General features: G+C 43.1%; 1 protein-coding gene across 5 annotated transcripts in view; it reads right to left on the minus strand.

Annotated features, from left to right (window-relative positions):
- Positions 1-22,420, minus strand: part of LOC144672613 (sodium channel protein type 8 subunit alpha-like) — a 233,689-nt gene that overhangs the window by 113,431 nt on the left and 97,838 nt on the right. For all 5 annotated transcript variants that reach the window (XM_078534436.1, XM_078534433.1, XM_078534432.1 and 2 more), the window contains 2 exons: positions 13,246-13,387; positions 3,672-3,878 (listed from right to left, as the gene is read on the minus strand). In XM_078534436.1, coding sequence (XP_078390562.1) covers positions 3,672-3,878; positions 13,246-13,387 — 349 coding nt within the window. The remainder of the gene's footprint in view (positions 1-3,671; positions 3,879-13,245; positions 13,388-22,420) is intronic.

Consider the following 22,420-nt stretch of genomic DNA (forward strand, 5'->3'; position numbering starts at 1 on the left):
TTCACTCACCCATAAAAGAACAATGACATCTAATCCTCCTACTTGCGCAGAAGGTTCATATGGCTATAGTCGTTTTGGCTCCAGAGCCATTCAATAAGCTTGAAAGAGACTGGAATTCACTTTAGAGAAGATCAAATTCTGGGACAGGACTTCCATTAATTGTTGCCATGGCAATATTCTGCCAAAGTGACTCTCACTTTTCTTGCCAACGCTTGCCCTGATGGTATAGATTCTTTTGATCTGAAACGTTAACTCTGTTTTTCTCTCCACAGATGCTGCCTGATCGAATTGTTTTCAGCATTTTCAGTACTTCAGATTTTCAGCATCTGCATTATTTTGCTTTTATATTCTCTCTCTCATGGGGAAAGTGTGTTGTTTCTTGAGGGATTATGTACCAAATGTTCTATTAGATACAAGACTACCTATATCTATCAATAAAAATTGGTAACTGTACTGTGAAATCCAAATCTGATGGCAAAGCTTTACTTATCTGGTTGCTCCTATGAAATGAACAGAATTCAGAAGATATTCATTGACATGAATAGACAATATTGTGTTCCGTATGTGTCTAAGAAACTGAGGTCATTAACCCAATTCCAAAAAAGGTTAATGTAGAACGATACAGGTATAAACAACCAAGACATATCAGGAACTCAAGATATGAAGAAATGCCAATGTCTTATTATTTACATTATTAAGGTTTAATGGCAATCACATTGTTCAGGTTTAATGGAAATTACATTGTTAAACAGGTGATGGATATCTGTATACCTATAAATGGGGATAGCTGGGACACTGGTGTGTTGGAGTAGTGTTGACTGTGAACTAAGTCAATAAACTCTCTCCAACAAAGAAAGCTGCTATGTCTAAGTTTAACTTTACCAACTGGCGTGAATCCAGCTAACAAGAAAGGGTAAGAAAGCGGTGTTTGTTCACTCAAGGAAAAACTGCGTTGAAATGACCTGAAATTCTCAAGGTTCAGCAAAATTAATCCTGGAAGATCGATCGTCCTTGCAAAGAGCTGACATGTTAAAAACAAGTAGAGAAGTAGGGAAAAATCAGAAGGAATACTTTCATCCAGAGGATTAACTTGGAGGTTCTCTGAAGGCCATTAAACACATTATAAATGGGTTCAAGAGGCAACTGGGTGCATTTCTGGACAGATGTGAGACTGAATGATGAAAAGACAGGTCGATGGGATTGCAATTAATTAAATGTAGATGGAGTTTGTTGGGCAAATAGTCGACTTAGGGCTAGGTTACCGAGCACCAATAGCAAGAAACAATGCAAAATCTATTCAAAACCCTTTCTGTAGACCATCTGCTTACAAAGCCTGATTAGCATACAATTGGTCATAACATTAAGTTGACTATATGCTAATGTGCTTTTTTTTGTTTCCCGTTCTCAACATTTACAATTGCACTAACGAGTCATTACATCGTTAAAAGGAACTGCCAAGCCTTAATTAAGTTTATGAAAATTTTAATCATGTTGAAATTTTGTATAAATGGTTTAATTTTGATCTGATTTCTCCAAAACATTGCCAAACTAGTCTGTTTTGGAAATCAGGACTTGAACGCCATTAGGTTATTGTATTATGAATCTGCTGCACCAGAACAGCAACATATAATTTATAACCTGATAAAGAATTCTCTCTTTTTGTTAAACATTAAAGCCTAGAAGGTACAACTGGCAATATTAGCAGGAAAATGTATTCACATTTCTCTGTCCACTGTTTAAATGGACACATTCATCAATTTGCTAATATCCTGGACAGTGGAATCACAAACCATTTTGTTATGTGCTAGGCTCACAATATTGCGAACTGTAACTTAATTCTAGGCTTAAAAATATGCATTTCAATGATTACCTCAATTAAGAAAGTTTCAGTTAGGACTCAAGTGTTCCTTTGAGAGACATATTCCTTCAACCCAACTTAAGCTGTTTAAATAAACCAGTAGGGGCAGGGTGAAATTTCTCTTGTTGATTTTAGCAAAAAAATAAAGTCTGCATAAGTGGAAAATCGAATAAAAGGTGGAAAATTATAAATGCCAAAATTCAAATTAAAAACACCAGTAATGCTGAAACCACACTTCAGACCAATCCACATCTGTAAGAGAAAGACTAATTCGTGCCTCGTGAGCCTTCATCAGAATTGGAAGTCAGGCTGCAACACAGAAACATACAGAGTAGGAGTAGGCCATTCAGCCCCTCAATTCTGCTCTGTCATTTAATTACTTAATGGCTGATCTGAATCTTAATTCCATCCACCTGAATTTGATCCATACCCATTAATACCCTTATTGAACAAAAATCTATCAATCTTAGTCTTGAAAACTTCAATAGAAGCAGCATCCACAGTCTTTGGGGCAGGGAGCAAGCATTACAGATTTCCACTACCCTTTTATGTGGAGAGTTGATTCCTGATCTCTCTCCTAAATGGCCTAGCTTTAAGTTGATGCCCTCTTGTTCAGGGTTTGTGGAAAGAGTTTTGTTCCGTTTACTCCAGTGAATCCCTTTATCATTCTAAATACCTTGATTAGATCACTCCTCAACCTTCTAAACTCAAGGGAATATAAACCAAATGCATGCAACCTGTCATTATAGTTTAACCCGTTGAACCCTGGTATCATTCTGGTGAATATACACTGTACCCCATCCATACTCAATAGACCTTTCCTGAGGTGCGGTATCCAAAACTGAATACACTACTCCAGATGGGATGTGACCGAGGCTCTGTATAACCGAAGCATCACTTCTTCCACTGCATTCCAGCCCTCTTGAGATGGAACCCATTAGCCTTTTTCATTTTTTGTACTTGTGCACTAGCTTTAAATGATGCACACGCGGCCATCGAAGCCCCTTCGCTCCTCCTCTTGCTACTTTCTCATCAATAAGAAAATATTCCAATTTGTCTTTTTCCGACCCCAAATGGTCAACTTCACACTTCCCCCACATTGAAGGCCATCTGCCACATTCACTCAGACTGTCTACGGCCCTTTGTGAAAGCTGGACACAGGATTCACAGAAACAAGGACAGCTAGGTTCTTCAGTAACATTACTGACAAGAGGAAATTCAGCTCCCAGTTTTCTTTAAAACTTTAAAACATTACCAGAAGGTAATTTGGGATTTAATCAAATCTCTAATTCATTGCCTAGATTTTTCAGAGAATTAGCTGCCTCGTTAGGAAAAAGGCTTGTTTAAACTTAACTTCCCTTCCCTCTATTTTTCCTGGTGTTCTGTTAGAATGGACTGCATTGGAAAAAAAATCATTGCCATCAATTGAGTTGGCCCAGTGAAACCACTATATCAGGAGCCAAACCTACATTCTTTTGATATGCACTCTGGTGCTAACCGAACAGACACCTTGCACATGAGGTCATGTGTCCCACTATATTCAGCTTTGCCATTTTGTACACAAGTTATGGATGTTCTGTTGGTTATGCATGTGCTGGTTTCTGACTGACAATGAGGAAAAAACAAATCACTCGCTGCTTTAAATGTGGAGGAAAAATGACACTGGTCGTAGCGACATTGTAAATCCATTTGGAAAGAAGAGGCTTGCAATGTTGCTATGGATACCGACCAGAGTAATTCTTTCTTTGTTTCAGGTCTGACCTCAAATACCTCATGACTGGCCCACCCTTATATAAAGATTTAAGTCACAAACCAGAGCATCCTCTTGCTGTTTCTTTAGTTGTTCCAGCATCTGCTTAAATTCCTGTTCTTTCTGCTCAGCTTCCTCCAGGGTAGCTTGGTTTTGTTCCTCATACGCCATGGCGACGACAGCCAAAATCAGGTTCACCAGGTAAAAAGAACCCACGAAGATGACAAGAACAAAGAAGATCATGTATGTTTTCCCCGCTGCTCTTAGTGTCTGCAAAAGAATGCAAAAGTTTGTTTTTAAGTTCATTTTGTTAAAAATGTGCGGTTGATAAACATTTTTTATATTTTGGGACTGTAGCTTTAAATTTAGGGTAAACGAAGGGGGTCATGTGACCTGCTCTGCAGTCTGTCTGACAGCAAGCCTGGGTGCTTTGACTCTTAAAGATCAAAGGAAAACTTGGATTGTTTTACTGAGAAGAAGGTGCAAGGTATTTACCTTTGGAGACAATGGCAGCATTCTCGGAGTTTACACTCAGACCATGTCATTCTTTCAGCTAGTAACTGGAAGTTCAAATCTCTTTTTAAATGCTATCAGTTTCTATGGAGATCATAACAATCTTTATGGAACATATTGCTTGGGTAATATATCCATCAGGCATGTTAATGTATGGTGATACCCACTGACCAGCTTTACCATCATTGGGCAGGATTTTGCCCTTGGCGGGGGCGGTCAGGAAACCGACCGCTGCCCGCGATTGGCTCTGCACCGCGATTTCATGCTGGCAGGCCAATTAAGGCCCGCCCAGTGTGGAAAGCGAGCAGTAGCATTCAACGAGTGGGCCTAGCACGAAAGAGCGCTTCAATCTCCCTGAGGCACAGAGCTGCCTCAGGGAGATGAAGCGCTGTTTAAAAATAAATAAATAAAATTGTCATAAAACGTGTCCCCTCATGAGCTGGGACATGTTTTTAATTCAAAAATAAAATTTTTATTTTATGTTTATTTGCTTTTGGAAACCTCATCCTGCCCATGGATGAGGTTCCCTAAAAAATGTAAAGGCTGCTTGGCCTTTTTGCCTGTCATTAGGTTGGACGGGCAGTGTAAATTTGAATTTAATTAGCTTCTTAATGGCCTTAATAGGCCTTTCAATTGTCGGTGGGCACGCAGCTGACTCCGGCGTCCGCCCGCTGAATGAAATATCGTGAGACTGCGCGATGATGTCAGGACGCTCGCCCGATGTCATTGCGCATCATTTTACGCTCAGGCGTGTTGGGCACGCACCAGCACGCCAAGCGTAATATTCTGCCCATAGAACGGTTACCGCATAGGAGACCATGTAGCTTGTCGTGTCCGTTCTGGCTCTCTGCCACACCCCTGTCTTTCCCCCATAGCAATGCAATTTTTTTTCTCTTCAGATACTTATCCAATACCCTTTTGAAAGCCACAATTGAATCTGCCTCCCCCACACTCTCAGTTAGTGTAAAAGGGTTTTTCCTCCTGTCGCCGTTAGTTCTTTTGCCAATTGCCTTAAATTGACATCCCCTGGTTCTTGCCCCTCCCGCCAATGGGAACAGTTTCTCTCTATCTATTTTGTCTGGACCCCTCCTGATTTTCTTTTCTTTCCTACCTCATATGTAATATGTCAGTTACAAGCAACCTTAATACATCTCAAAAACAGGGCTTCATATTCAACTTTTTTTTATGTAGACAGATGTAGTAGCTGCTTTGCATACATCAAAATCCCACACAACAACAATGAGATAAAACAACCAGCAAAGATGTTAAATAGTGTTGGTTGAGGGAGGAATATTGGCTAAGACATTGGGAGAGCTTCCCTGCACTTTCCTGAATAGTGTCATGAGATCCTTTATGCCCATGTGAATAGGCAGGGCCTTGGTTTAACATCTCATGTGAGGGGCAACACCTCTGATAATACTGACCTCCCTCAGTCCTGCCTTGGAGTGTCAGCCTTGCCAAGCTCTGGAGTTGGCACTGTGTGAGTGTACCCAGCAGGTCACCAAGTAAAGTTGTAACCATAGGAGCAATTTTGCAATTTGGTATGCTGCTCAACACCTTTGAATTAAGTTTCTTTTCTGTTTTATTTTGTGAATTAATTAAATGCTTGATTTGTGAACATGGCTCAGGGTGATTCCTTACTTCTGCAGGTGGATGGGAGCCCGTGATGTTATGAGTGACTTGTTTGTCATTGAGCTTTATTGACAGGGCACATAGTTAATGCTCCTAGCCAGGCAGATGTTGCTCTCAGGCATCGAGTATGGAGCCTGCAGCCTTGGCTTGTGTTGGGCTAGCTGAAGGTTCATTGGATTAAAGTCTCCTGGGTGTCCCTGCCTCCCTGGAGGTTACCCGGGTCGGCGTCTACACCCCTCAGCGTTCTCGTGCGCGTGCTCATCCTCGGACTCACTACTGGACTCATCGTCTGCAGCTGGAGCATCTGCGTCTACATCTTCTTCCTCCACTGTGTCCCCCCTTTCCAGCGCCAGATTGTGGAGAGTGCAGCATGCAACCACTATCAGTGACACACGATCTGGGGGGCATTGGAGTGCGCCCCCTGAGCGGTCCAGGTATCGGAAGCGCATCTTGAGAAGACCGATGGTTCTCACCACCACAGCCCTTGTGGTGCCCTGGCTCCTATTGTACCGCTGCTCAGCTTCTGTTCTTGGATGGCGGAGAGGCATCATGAGCCACCTTTTGAGGGGATAGCCCTTGTCACCCAGCAGCCATCCATCCACCCGGGCTGGAGCACTGAAGAGCCTCGGCACCTGGGAGTGTCTCAGGATGTAAGCGTCATGGGAGCTGCCTGGGTACCTTGCACAGACTTGCAGAATCTGCATCCTATGGCCACACACTATCTGCACATTCATGGAGTAGAATTCCTTCCTGTTGACAAAGGCTCCCAGCTCACCCGCTGGCACCTTGATGGCCATATATGTGCAGTCTATTGCACCCTGGATGCAGGGGGGCCCAGCAATCGCTGCAAAGCCTCTGGCTCGCTCTGCCTGGCTGGCCTCGTCCGTGCGGTAGTGAATGAAAGTCAATGCCCACCTGAACAGAGCATCTGTCACCAGCTTGATACAACTGTGGACAGCTGACTGGGAGACTCCACACAGATCACCCACTGACCCCTGGAAAAAGCCGGAGGCATAGAAGTTGAGGGCCACTGTGACCTTCATCGCCACTGGCATGGGGTGTCCACCCACACAGTCGGAGCTGATCTCAGGGCCAATCATCTGACAGATGGAGGTCACTGTCTCCCTTGAGAGACGGTGCCTCCTTCAGCACTGCACCTCAGACATATTGAGGTAGCTGCATCGCTGCCTGTAAACCCTGGCAACAGGATAGTGCCATCTTCTGCGGCCCCTTCTGCCTTGCACTTCCTGTTGGTCCTGCACCCTTTGTGCCTGCACCTGTCCTCCCAAAGGTGGCTCCCCTGGAGTATGAATATGGACTCCTGGCCTCCTCCCCCTTCCTTCTCAGAGGAGGTGCCTCCAGTGGAGTGCACAACTCCCATTCCCAGGGTAAGGGAAGGCTTCCTGAAACCAGCAAGGTCCCAAAAATGATGTTTACTCCAGAGTCCTGACCTGAAGCCTGTTATTCCTGTACAAGCAGCTCTGAAGAGAATTGAAACTTTCCTGCTCACACAAGCAAGTAGCAGTAAGTTTAAACATTAAATGTCCAACAAAGACAACTCGCGACCCCACTCACCCCTCTTATCCCGCCCATGGATAAGGCTTTTAAAAATACGGCCTACCCGCCTGCCTGTTGTGCCCGTGCGACGATCTGAATATTGCATGGGCCCCAAAAAATCGCCATCTATTAGTGGCTCAAGGGCCTTAACTGGCCCGTTAATTAATGGCGGGCGCGCATCGGAGATCATCGCGCGCCCACCCACCGAAATATCGCGATGGCGTGCGGTGACATCGGGAAGCACGCCCAACGTCACTGCGCATCATTTTATGTGTTAGCGTGTGGGGTCGGGTCCTGCACGCCGATGAGAAAATTCTACCCTATGTTTGAATCGTTGCCTTAAAGAAGATGTAACTGGGAGTCAGGTTAATTAGGAATTTTAGGAGTTATTATAGTAGTAATGTATAGTCCTATGTATGTGCTTGAAATCTTTTCTTTTGTTCATAAATATTTTAATTTAGTTTTTTAAAAAATCTCTAAAAGTCTTGGTGGACTTAGTACTTCTGAGTTTAGTGCTCGCATCTCGAAATAAATACAAATTGCAAAACCATTGTGATAGCGCGATCAAGTTTCCCTTGTGGATTTGGTCCACCGGGCACACATCATCTGCCAGGTCACAACACCAACTATATAACTGGTACCGGCCTACACTTCATGTCACATGGCATGATTATATGCTCTCAAAAATGTTTACGAGTCTCAGGACTCCTGCAAATTATGGCTAAGCAGTTGTCAGCGGCTATTTTTTAAAATCACAATTTCGTCCTATGGATCTTGAAATTGTCGCCTATCCATTTTCATTTCCCTGTAGATTTGAGTTTTTTTTCCAATTTTCCATGTTTGTTTGCACACAGGCTCTGCTGCTGGCCCTGGGCCATGTAAGAAAAGAACTAGCAGATTGGTAGAGTGCTGCAGGAGCAGGTTGAGAGTCAGGATAACTGCCAGGAACGGAACTGCTATTTTAGACACAGTTAGCCCATAAAGAGCCAAGTGCCAAAAAATGGACAATTCCAGTGACAATTTTGATGCATTTTAGAAGAAGAATCAACTTAGTGTGCCGGATTTATCCCCCCGCACCCCCCAAAAAGTGTTTTACTTCCCAATTTTCTTCCTTCTGTAGAATCTCCTGAAGGTCTTGGCTTTTTGCTGGGGTATTGGTTTCATGAGGGGCTCGTTACCTCAGTTGGCTAGATGGCTAGTATGTGTGGTTCAGAATAACACCAAGGGCAGAACATTCCGCTCAGCATGCAGGCGCGCGCCTGACATGCCTGAGCGTAAATTGACGCGCGATGATGTACATCCTGACGTCATCGCGCACACGCGTGATATTTCATTTGGCGGGTGCGTGCCGGAGTTGGCTGCGTGCCCGCTGATAACTAAAAGGCCTATTAAGGCCGTTAACAATCTAATTAAATTCAAATTTACACTGCCCGTCCCACCTTACGGTTGACGGGCAGGCGAAAAGGCCAAGTGGCCTTCGTATTTTTTTAGGAAACCTCATCCATGAGCGGGATGAGGTTTCCTAAAGCAAATAAACATTAAACAAAAACTGTATTTTGGAATTAAAAACATGTCCCAGCTCATGTAACAGAGTCACATGATGGGACGTGTTTTATTAAATTTTCACTGTCTTCATTAATTTTTTAAACAGCACTTCAATCTCCCTGAGGCAGCTCCGTGTCTCAGGGAGATTGAAGTGCTCTTTCGTGCACAACTCGAGAATCGAGGCAGTTGAGGCCTGGCTCGCCCTCCTCCCCCTGCCTGCACAGGCAGAGCTCAGCGCTGCCGCTCGTAATCCACGCAGGCCGGACCTTAATCGGCTTCCCGACCGCCCCCGCCAAGGGCAAACTCCTGCCCCAACAGTGTGGGTTCGATTTGAAAATTCAAATTTTGCTATAATTCTTTCCATGGCTATGTCTAAATCAAATACATAAGCAGAAAACATGAGAAGTTCCAACACAGATCTTAGGGCACACCTTTACCCATATTCGACCAGTCATAAAAATAACATTGATTTACTCCCTGCTATCTGCTCCCCCCCAGACATTTCTCTCTCCATGCAGTTATATTTCCTCTTATAACCATATGCCTCACCTTCATACTGAGTCTCTTATTTGGCAATTTATCAAATGATTCATGAAATTCTATATATACATCAATTGCATTTTTTGCACTCTCCAAAAATTCAATTAAATTAACCAAGTACGACCTGCCCTTTACAAATCCATGCTGACTGCCCCTGATTACGTCATGGGTTTTAAAGTGTTCACTAATTTCACCCCATACTGTACTGACGAACTAAAAGTTTATTCACAGTTGAGGCAAGATTAACAAGCCTGTAAGTTTCATGGCTTATCCCTTTCACCCTTTTTGAACAGGAGTGTACCATCTGCCACCTTCCAGTCCTTGGGCGGAATTCCAGTTTCCAAAGATAGGTGGAAAATTGTGGGTAGTGCCTTGTTTATAGTCCCTACATATTCAGTACAAAAGTGACTAGACCAAATGCCCATTTCTTTACTCTTCATTCCATGAATGCTTTTCAATGCCACTTCCTTCTGAATAATTACATCCAGTTTAAATCTATGTGGGAATTCCCACTATTTCCCTCCGACATTAGTGGGCATCCTTTAGTTGCCTAGGCCTCGTGGTCTGAAATTTCTATGAACATACATACATACGAACACACAAGTTAGGAGCAGGAGCAGACCATACGGCCCCTTACTCCTGCTCCGCCATTCAGTACGATCATGGCTGATCTTGGTCTTCAACTCCACTTTCCTGTCTGCTCCCCATATCCCTTGATTCCCTGAGAGACCAAAAATCTACCTATCCCAGCCTTAAATATATTCAACAATGGAGCATCCACAACCCTCTGGGATAAAGAATTCCAAACGTTCCCAACCCTTTGAGTGAAGAAATTTCTCCTCATCTCAGTCCTAAATGATCGGCCTCTTATCCTGAGACTGTGCCCCCGTCTTCTAGATTCCCCAGTCAGGGGGAAACAATCTCTCAGTATCTACCCTGTCAAACCCCTTCAGAATCTTGTCTGTTTCAATGAGGTCACCTTTGGTTCTTCTAAGTTCCAGAGAATATAGACACAATTTACTCAGCCTCTCATCATAGGACATCCCCTCATAGAACTATAGAAAGGTTACAGGACAGAAGGAGGCCATTCGGCCCATCTTGTCCATGCCAGCCCGAGGACACCCAGGAGCCCTTTCTAATTCCACCTTCCTGCACCCGGCCCATAGTCCTTCAGCTTACAGCACTTAAGGTGCAGATCCAGGTACTTTTTAAAAGAGTTTAGAGTTTCTGCCTCTACAACCAACTTGGGCAGCGAATTCCAGACACCCACTACCCTCTGCGTAAAAAAGTTCTTCCTCATTCCCCCCTACGCCTTCTGCCACTTATCTTGAATCTATGTCCCCTGGTTCTAGAATTCTCCACCAAGGGAAACAATATTATCCTGTCCACTCTATCTGTTCCCCTCATAATTTTGTACACCTCAATCGAGTCACCTCTCAGCCTTCTTTGTTCTAAGGAAAATAACCCCAGCCCATCCAATCTTTCCTTGTAGCTACACTTTTCTAACCCTGGCAACATTCTTGTAAACCTCCTCTGCACCCCCTCCAGAGCTATTACGTCCTTCCTGTAATCCCAGGGACCAATCTAGTGAACCTTCACTGTACCGCCTCCAATGTAAATATATTCTTGCTTAGATATGGAGACCAAAACTGCACACGGTATTCCAGGTATGGTCTCACCAAAACCCTGTACAACTGTAGCAAGGCTTCTTTATTCTTGTACTCCAGTCCCCTTGCAATAAAGGCCAACATGCCATTTGCCATCCTAATTGCTTGCTGCACCTCCATGCTAACTTTCTGTTCCTGGTATGAGTACACCTTTGAGATGTTGACATGTTTTATAAACCTTAGAGATTTGGGAAATCCTTTGTTGCATCCAACAACAACTTGAATTTATATAGTGCCTTTAATGTAGAACAGTGCCCAAAGCGCTTCATAAAGACACAACCAAAAAATAGAAGGAAGGAAATATTAAGAGCAGGAATGGTCAGAGGTTGCATTTTAAGGAGAATCTTTTAAAGGACTAGGAAGTGTGTCACGATGTAGGAGTTTAGGGGAGAAATAGGTTTGGTTAGCTAACAGGAAACAGAAGGAAGACATAAATGGGTGATTTTCAGGTTGGCAAGATGTAATGAATGGAATGCCACAGTGATCAGTGCTGAGGACTCAATTATTTGCAATCTATATCAATGATTTGGATGAAGGGACTGAATGTATGGTGGCTAAATTTGTTGATGACACAAAGATAGGTAGGAAAGTAAGTTGTGAGGAGGACATGAGGAGTCTGCAAAGGGATATAGATAGGTTATGTGAGTGGGCAAAAATTTGGCAGATGGAGTATAATGTGGGAAAATGTGAACTTTGACAGGAAGAACAGAAAAGCAGCGTATTATTTAAATGGAGAGAGATTGCAGAACTCTGAGGTACAGAGGGATCTGGGTGTCCTGGTAGATGAATCACAAAAAGTTAGTATGCTGGTACAGCAAGTGATTAGAAGGAAAATGGAATATTGGCATTTATTGTAAGGGGAATGGAATATAAAAGTAGGAAAGTTTTACTACAGTTGTACAGGGTGTTGGTGAGACCACATCTGGAGTACTGTGTATAGTTTTTGTCTCCTTATTTAAGAAAGGACATAATTGCTTTAGATGGAGTTCAGAGAAGGTTCACCCGATTGATTCCTTGGATAAAGGGTTGTCGTATGAGGAAAGGTTGGACAGGCTGGGCCAGTATCCATTGGAGTTTAGAAGAATGAGAGGTGATCTTATTGAAACATATAAGATCCTGAGGGAACTTGACAGGGTGGATGCTGAAAGGATGTTTCCCTTATGGGAGAGACTAGAACTAGGGGACAAAGTTTAAAAATAAGGGGTCTCCCATTTAAGATGAAGATGAGAAGAATTTTTTTCTTTCCGAGGGTCATGCATCTGTGGAATTCTCTTCACCAGAGAGCAGTAGAAGCAGGGTCATTGAATATATTTAAGGCAGAGGTAGTAGATTCTTGACTAACAAGGGAATCAAAGGGTATTGGGGGGTGGGGGTGGTGGGGTAGGCAGGATAGTGACGTTGAGGCCACAATCAGATCAGCTATGATCTTGCTGAATGGCGCAACAGGCTCGATGGGCCGAGTGGTCTACTCCTGCTCCTATTTCTTGTGTTCTTGCAATGGCACGAGAGAAAACCACTTCAAAAATGGTAGCATTGAATATGAAAATCTAATAGATCCAATTTCTGAAATGTGCTCCATGTAACTTTATGTAGCACATAAAAGAGCATAATGGGTGGGCAGTATTGCAAAAAATACATATATTAAAGACAACAGTATTGTGCAACCTGTGATTAGGTACAGGATGCTGATACATTTGATGCAATCATAACAACATAGGTCACATAGATGAAATTGTACAGAGCAAGAACATTGGATCATTAGGGAGAGAAAGGTGGGCACAGAAAAGATGACAGATTGGCAAAAATAATTAAGCCATGTTTCACTGCTACTAATCTTCAGATTTCTTTTTTGTAATACATTTATCAGAGTAAACAATTTATTCAGAAAATACCCTTCCATACCCAAAAAAAAGGGGCAAAGTATGTTGCAACGAGAGAATACAAACTGATGTCTGTGAAGGAAATGCATACCAAAATTGAAATTGTCTAACCTTGAGAACATGAGTTAGATTTACAATGTGATTGAATAACCAAATCGCTGTGTATTTAGGACCCATCCAAAACTTGAACCTTGCCCTCAAGAAATAAATAATTATTAGCTTATATACCGACTGCACACCAAAGTGAGCAAACTAGACATTTGAATGCACAAACATACAAGGATAAAATGCCTTCTTACTTACCAGTTGGTACAAATTTTCCCAGAAGTCCTGCGTCATGAGTCGAAACAAGGTTAGAAAGGCCCAACCAAACGTATCGAAACTGGTGTACCCATAGTTAGGATTTCTTCCTGCTTTCATACACATATACCCTTCAGGACATTGGCTAAAAGAAAAGTAACTGGTCAAGTATAGCACTTAGCTTCCATGATGGCACATTGTGAAAGTCTGCATTTTGTATTTATACCATTTTATTAGTATATTTTTGCATAGGGAGGACCTTAATGTCAAAATTTTCAGATATCACTGTCATGAAATAGTTGGGACTCTGACTTCAATTAACATGGGTGCATTTTGTTCCACTAACTAGTCCCCTTCTTGTATCAGACACCATTTTCCATCCAGGTTGGAGGTGAGTAACTCATTTCAGGTTCTCCGCCAATGCAGCTGTCAAGACAAGCACCAAGCGGGTACACAAGACCACACTTATCCAATAGTTCACTCCTTCTGTAGGGATCCATTATGTCTCATTGAAAGGTGACTTGTGCTGACATTTGAACATTTTTTTTGTGTAACAAAATTGTAAATGCATTCTTTACAAATTGAGTTTTTGCTTTGTTAGACAACATTTCATAGGATATTTCCCCCTATGGCGAAGGATAAATCTAGGTTTGACCTCTAATCTCTTGCCTTCCCAAACTAAGCCAAGCCCAGTTGAGGATACTGCGTTTCTCTGAAAGAATGAGGGACAAGTCAAAGGGGAAATTTATGCCTGGGTGCTCCCTTGTGCATCCTGGTGGCAAGTTACAGGCTGGCATTTCTGGTACAGGATAACTGCTCACTCCCTTGGTAGTGAGGTAGCTGAATGATAAGAACCAAATATATGAAATAAATCAAAATGAATTATAAATTAAAGGGGGGAAGATCATTAGCATGCTATTGCTACTGTGTTGCCATAAAGATAAGAGTTAATCAGAAAATTAAACAGCACAAACTCAAACTTTCAGCAATTTTTTCTTTGAATATATTCCAAACTGTTCATCTTCATGTGAGACCTGCTTTAAAACTGCCCCCAAATACATGTTATAGTCAAAGCATTTGCAGTGGATTTCTGCACACAGCTTCCTATTAGTTGGTCCCTTTAATTTATTTTGTGACAGGAAATAATCTAACTTTAAATCAAGAGCATCAACAGGACTGTTTTCAGTTCCACAACAGTTACTGTTCTTCATGCTGCACAGAATCTGATCCTATAAGCAGCTTTTCATAATTCTGAGTGCTCAAAAAGTTTTATTTCTGATTTATGTTTCATTTAAACCTACATTTCCTTAGATGAATGTGCAGTTAGGCGACCTTACTGACAGCAGGGAAATGACCTTTTACAATCGAAGATAATGGCTGGCACCCATGGTTGCCAAAGCTTTTCACAATCAAAGAAGACAAGAGAGCGTGAAAGATTGCAGAGTGAACAGGTGGAAGACAGTGGCTATGATCTCAAGACATGGTTGATGATTCCTCTATAGCATGCTGAAAATATTTCTAATCACTGAACTGCATGAATGGTTTTGGATGTAGACATCCTGCTGAAGAGGTGTTTCCGATGTCTCAAGACCTGAGTCGGGATGCTCTTCACTGCAACCACGAGATCAGCAGGTTGTTGGCACAATATTGCTTTTCGGCATGACATCACAGTGAATCTTCCAATGACGGTTTACGTGCCTTAGGCATATGAACAAAAAGAATCTGGGAATATAAGTCATGGGCTTGTAAGATCCAGAGACCTGAAAGCCAATTGAAAACTGGGCACATTTGCAACTGTGAAACAATTATGCCTGGCTCCTGCCTGCAAAACTCTTTGGGAAAACAGCAAATGAATGACAAATGAAATACCTAAATATTGCTGAAAAAAAGATTTTTTTCAGCAATAATCAAGTTCTGTATTACCAAACAACTATTTGAAATATCTAAAGATACCATTGAACCACTGTTGGAATTCAGCATGTATAAGATGCCACCACCAAACACATCTTCCCTTCACCCCCCTTGACAGCATTCCGTAGGGATCGTTCCCTCCGGGACACCCTGGTCCACTCCTCCATCACCCCCTACTCCTCAACCCCCACTTATGGCACCTCCCCATGCCCACGCAGAAGATGCAACACCTGCCCCTTCACTTCCTCTCTCCTCACCGTCCAAGGGCCCAAACACTCCTTTCAAGTGAAGCAGCATTTCACTTGCATTTCCCCTAACTTAGTCTACTGCATTCGTTGCTCCCAATGCGGTCTCCTCTACATTGGAGAGACCAAACGCAAACTGGGCGACCGTTTTGCGGAACACCTGCGGTCTGTCCGCAAGAAAGACCCAAACCTCCCTGTCGCTTGCCATTTTAACACTCCACCCTGTTCTCTTGCCCACATGTCTGTCCTTGGCTTGCTGCATTGTTCCAGTGAAGCCCAATGCAAACTGGAGGAACAGCACCTCATCTTCCGACTAGGCACTTTACAGCCTTCTGGGCTGAATATTGAATTCAACAACTTTAGATCTTAAACTCCCCCTCCCCCCATCCCCACCCCGTTTCTTTCCCCCCCCCCACCTGCCTTTTTTTTCAATAATTTATATAGATTCTTCTTTCCCCACCTATTTCCATTATTTTTAAATCTAAAACTAAAACCTTTAGCCTTTCCACCCCACCCCCACTAGAGCTGTACTTTGAATATCCTGTCTTGCATTCTTAATTAGCACTTTTCTCAGACAAAGACCACCACCTTCAACACCTCTTTGACCCTTTTGTCTCTGACATCTTTTGATTATCTGCTCACACCACACCCTCAATGTGTCTCTTCCCCCCACCCACCTTAAACCAATTTATATTTCTCCCTTGTTGAAACTATGCTTCAGTTCTGCTGAAGGGCCATGAGGGCTCGAAACGTTGACTGATTTCTTCTCCGCCGATGCTGCCAGACTTGCTGAGTTTTTCCAGGTAATTCTGTTTTTATTTTGTTATGTATAAGATGGACTCCGATACAGCAAGACCTTTTGCAAGTTTCTACACAGAAAAACACCAGGTGACGTTTCACAATCTGACACCCTTGTACTGAAATAGCTTTCCTTAAAGTTACTGGCTGCGTAAATCACAACACAAAGTAAGGATAGTGTGAAAGTACATTTTAAAGTGTCAGCGTGTGAGAGTAAAGGAAAATTCATCAGTGAATTCATTTGCCATATATAGGCCAGTAACTGCAACCTTGTTGCCCAGTTGCCAACCTTGTTGTATTATGCTGTCAGTAGAGGTTTGGTTGGATAAGATGCAGTAATAACATGCAAGTAACATTCATGCCACACAAGTGCCAGGCAATGACCATCTCCAATAGGAGAGAATCTAACCATCGCCTCTTGATGTTCAATGGCATTACCATCACTGAATCTCCCACCATCAACATCCTGGGGGTTACCATTGTCCAGAAACTGAACTGGACTAGCCATATAAATACTGTGGCTAGAAGAGCAGGTCAGGGGCTAAGAATCCTGTGATGAGTAACTCACCTACTGACTCCCCAAAGCCTGTCCACCATCTACAAGCTACAAGTCAGGAGTGTGATGGAATACTCTCCACTTGACTGGATGAGTGCAGCTCCAACAACACTCAAGAAGCTTGACACCATCCAGGACAAAGCAGCCCGCTTGATTGGCACCCCATCCACAAACATTCACTCCCTCCATCACCGACGCACAGTGGCAGCAGTGTGTACCATCTACAAGATGCACTGCAGAAACTGACCAAGGTTCCTTTGACAGCACCTTCCAAACCCAAAACCAACACCTAGCGGAGCAGGGGCAGCAGACACATGGGAACACTACCAACTACAAGTTTCCCTCCAAGCCACTCACCATCCTGACTTGGAAATATATCGCCGTTCCTGCACTGTCACAGGGTCAAAATCCTGGAACTCCCTCCCTAACAGCACTGTGAGTGTACCTACACTACATGGACTGCAGCAGTTCAAGAAGGCAGCTCACCTCCACCTTCTCAAGGGTAATTAGGGATGGGCAATAAGTGCTGGCCCAGCCAGGGAAGCCCACATCCCATGAAAGAATTTTTTAAAAAGGAAAGAAAATACTGCCAAGGTATGTTAGAAACTCTGGTCCATAATGTTCTTCCTGTTGTGGAAACAGATGTAAGCCAACATTTCCTACATTTTTGATAGAAAAGTTTCAAAATGGTGTGAGTTTTGCCACTTTCCTCACCTCGTGCATATTTTTCAAATCTACTGGCATCAGATGTGCCTTTGTTTTTCTTTTTGTGTCTGCTAAGCTGATCAAATGACTTTTGGATACGCAAGATCCCAAAATGCTTGCCCGCTCAGCAATGCAGACTTTGTTAATTCTGATCATAGTTTGACCTCCACTGTCAGGAAGTGACACTTCCCACAATGAGCCAAAAGAAAACACAAATCCAATCATGCTCTGGGACCCCGATCCAACTGCCAGAGAGAGCTGGCCTACTGAACGGAATCGATTTACAGCAGTTCAACAGTCAGCCAGCATTAATATGGAGAGGGTAGGTATATCAAGGCTCCTCTTACAGGTATGGATAAGGAGAAAAAACAATGTACTTAGTTAAAAGTTTGAATTTCTATTATTTTTTTTTCAAAACAAAGTATTCCATCTTCCTTTTATGGCCGGCCTATTTACAGCAACAGTGAAGTTGAAACGAAAATGTCAACCATTTGTTTCGGTATGTCTGCTGTCTCCAAAAACTGGACGAAAATCTTCCACTTACATATCACTTTCTCACATGATCTGCACTATCACAAAGCACTTGACAATAAAGTACTTTGAAATGCAGAGGCTGCTGTCCTGTAGACAAATGTGGCTCTGCATACAGCAGGACCCATAAATACCAATGAGATTATGATGGTTGCAAAATGATGTTGATTGAGGAGGAATATTGGTCCGAATGCCAACAGAATTCCTTGCTGTTCTTTGAACCACGTGTGGGATCTTCAACATCCACCTCAAAAGCCAGAGCAGGCAGACAAGACCTCAGTTTTAAAGTTGCTCCAAAAGATGGCAATTCCAACAATGCAGCTTGACCTCAATGCACTGAATGGTCAGCTTATATTAAAAGCTCAAATCCTGGACTGGGCTCAAACCCACCAACTTCTGACTCAGCCACAAGAATGTTACCAACTGAGTCAGGGTCTCCTTCGACAGCACCTTCTAAACCCACAACCTCTACTATCTAGAAGGGCAAGGGCAATAGAGATATGGGAACACCACCACCTGGAAGTTCCCCTCCAAGTCACTCACCATCCTGACTTGGAAATATAATCGCCGTTCCTTCACTGTTGCTGGGTCAAAATCCTGGAACTCCCTCCCTAACAGCACTGTGGGTGTACCTACACCATATGGACTGCAGCGGTTCAAGAAGGCAGCTCACCACCACCTTCTCAAGGGCAACTAGGGATGGACAATGAATGCTGGCCCAGCCAGGGAAGCCCACATCCCATGAAAGAATATGAAAGAGAAAGGTAACATGAAGTTAATTCTGGCTGCCAATAGGAGTTAGATCAGGTTCTTGAATTCTTGCAAGGCTCAAGTTAACAAAGGAAATGTGAATAAAGCTAAAGTTCTTTTGTTAGAACAATGAAGAATACTCCATATTTGTACACAGATCAGCCTTCAACAATGTTGGGGCATAGGGATAGGGATGGGGGTGGGCGGGGTGGGGGAGGGGTAGTGGGGGTGCTGTGGTGGATGGTGGGATGAACAAGAAATCAGAGTCAGAGAAATAAAGAGTTCTGGCAGGTTAGGGGAGGGAGGACTGGGGATGGAGTGCTGTTATATAGCACAGGAGCACTATCAGAGAAATAGAGTGGGTTGAGGCCATGAAGGGATTTAGGCATTGGAAGAAATATGTTAAATGGGATCCATTGAGAGTTTAAGAGCTCTGTAGGCCAGCAAGCATAGAGATGAAGGGTGAGCAGGAGTTGGTATGGAATAGAATATAGACAAGACTTTTGAATCTAGTCAAGTTTATTGAGGATGGAAGAAAGGCTAGCCAAGAGAGCACATGGATGAGGCTTCAACAGCAGTTGGGCTGAGGCAAGGGTGGAGGTGGGTAACATCGCGAACATACAAATTAGGAGCATGAGTAGGCCACTCGGCCCTTGAAGCCTGCTCCGCCATTCAATAAGATCATGGCTGATCTGATTGTAACCTCAACTTCACATTCCTGCCTACCCCGATAACCTTTCACCCCCTTGCTTATCAAGAATCTATCTACCTCTGCCTTAAAGATATTCAAAGGCTCTGCCTCAACCACCTTTTGAGGAAGAGAATTCCAAAGTCTCACAACCCTCTGAGAGAAAAATGTTTTCCTCATCTCTGTCTTAAATAAGCGACCCCTTATTTTTAAATAATGACCCCTAGTTCTAGATTCTCCCTCAAGAGGAAACATCCTTTCCACATCCACCCTGTCAAGACCCCTCAGGATCTTATATGTTTCAATCAAGTCATCTCTTACTCTTCTAAACTCCAGCAGATATAAGCCGAGCCTGTCCAACTGTTCCTCACAAGACAACCCACCCATTCCAGGTATTAGTCTGGTAAACCTTCTCTGAACTGCTTCCAATGCACTTACATCTTTCCTTAAATAAGGAGACCAATACTGTACACAGTGCTCCAGATGTAATCTAACTAATGCCCTGTATAACTGAAGCATAACCTCCCTACTTTTGTATTCAATGCCCCTCACAATAAATTATAAAATTCTATTAGCTTTGCTAATTACTTGCTGTATCTGTATACTAATCTTTTGTGATTCGTGCGCTGGGACACCCAGATCCCTCTGCATCTCAGAGCTCTGCGATCTCTCACCATTTAGATAATATGCTTCTTTTTTATTTGTTCTGCCAAAATGGAAAATTTCACATTTGCCCACATGATACTCAATTTGCAAGATCTTTGCCCCCTTCACCTAACCTATCTCTATCCTTTTATAGCCTCCTTATGTCCTCTTCACAACTTACTTTTGTACTTATCTTCGTGTACTCAGCAAATTTAGCAACCATACCTTTGGTCCCTTCATCTAAGTCATTTATATAAATTGTAGAGTATTGAGGCCCCAGCACTGATCCCTGTGGCACACTAGTTGTTACACCTTGCCAACCAAAAAATGACGTATTTATGCCTACCCTATGTCTCCTATTAGCCACCCAATCTTCTGTCCATGCCAATATGTTACCCCCTACACCATGAGCTTTTATTTTCCGCAATAACCTTTGATGAGGCACCTTCTCAAGTGCCTTCTGAAAATCTAAGTACAGTACATCCACCAGTTCCCCTTTATCTGCAGTACACGTGACTTCTTCAAAGAACTGCAATAACTTGGTTAAACATGATTTCCCTTTCACAGAAGCAGGTTGTCTTTGTGATGGAGAGACTGTAGAGCTAGAATAGGCCACCTAGATTGTAAATCATCTAGTTCATCCTGAGACAATGGCTGGGGTGGAGGTGGGGATGGAATAGAATCAGTGTCACATATACGAACTTTGTGACAGTTGGGGGCTTTGGTCTTCCATGGTTAACTGAAAGAAATTTTGGCTCATCCAAGACGGAGCCAGTAGGGAAATAGAAGCTACAGAGGGGCACCAGCTAGCTGCTTCTTGAATATATTAATCTCTTTCACCTTCTGCTGAGGAGATCAGACCTGCTTCTGTCTTGAGCTGGGTGGAAGAAACATTTGGCTAAATACCATCACAGGGTTGAAGCTAATCACAGAATCAACATCTGCAAGTCAGCCCAAAACCTTTTTGTCCCAATGCATGTGCCTGCTGCACATCTGTGTCCACCCAAATGCGGATAGGATCACCAATATCATTAAAACTAGTTGTTGGCAGAATTTCCCACGTCACTGACCTTGATACAAATCACACCAACCCCATTTAATACCTGAGTATTTCTTTTTAACCATCCTAACTTTTTCTCCCATGCTGCTTTTAAACCTTTGGAATTCAGAATCTGCGTTCCAAAAACACTTGTCCAGCTTCTGATCTCAATCCAAAATGAAGTCTATCCCTGAAAAAAGGAGTTATTTATTTTCTGCTCTCTCCTCTCCCTCCTCAGCCATCTGTTCTGATTTTCTTGCTGCATTAATCATCATTGGGGGTCAAGTGGTTTATATCCAGTCTTAGTTTTCCACAGGCAGCATGACCACACTTTATAATATTGACCACATTTAGTAATCAAATATGGCGAGTGGCTTGGAGGGGAACTTACAGGTGGTGGGGTTCCCATGTGTCTGCTGCCCTTGTTCTTCTAGATGGTAGTGGTCATGGGTTTGGAAGGTGCTGTCTAAGGAGCCTTGGCGAGTTGTTGCAGTGCATCTTGTAGATGGTACACACTGCTGTCACTGTGCATCAGTGGTGGAGGGACTGAATGTTTGTGGATGGAGTGCCAATCAATGGGCTGCTTTGTCTGGGATGGTGTCAAGCTTCTTGAGTGTTGTTAGAGCTGTACTCATCCAGGCAAGGGGAGAGTATTCCATCACACTCCTGACTTGTGCCTTGTAGATGGTGGACAGGCTTTGGAGAGCCAGGAGGTGAGTTACTCGCTGCAGAATCCCTAGTCTCTGACCTGCCCTTGTAGCCACAGTATCTATGTGGTTATCCAGTTAGGCTTCTGGTCAATGATGACCCAGGACGTTGATGGCAGGGGATTCAGCGATAGTAATGCTGTTGAATGTCAAGAAAAGATGGTTAGATTCTCTCTTGCTGAAGATGGTAATTGCCTGGCACTTGTGTGGTGCAAATGTTACTTGCCACTTATCAGCCCAAGCCTTGAATTATGGGGAATCAAGGGTTATGCGGAACAGGCAGGAAAGTGGAGTTGAAGCCAAGATCAAATCAGCCATGATTTTATTGAATGGCGGAGCAGCTGGAGGCGTTAACGTTGAAACTGTGTTGCAATAGGGTACATGCTTTAAGTTGATAATTAAGAGTAGCTGTCCCCAATTGGGGAAGGATTTGGAAATCATTGCAAGAGTATATAAATCAGTTCACTCTGGGTGCCTGGGGGGAAGTGGGAGAGTCTGTATTTACTCTGTAGTTTTGGAAATAAACCTGTGTTAAGGTGCAAGTTGGCTTCAGACTAATTTTTTCCCTCAACATGTGAATAATGGAATTAACAGGAAGGACTG

This window comes from Cetorhinus maximus, chromosome X (assembly GCF_964194155.1).
Source record: "Cetorhinus maximus chromosome X, sCetMax3.hap1.1, whole genome shotgun sequence".
In the NCBI taxonomy this organism is placed as follows: Eukaryota; Metazoa; Chordata; class Chondrichthyes; order Lamniformes; family Cetorhinidae; genus Cetorhinus; species Cetorhinus maximus.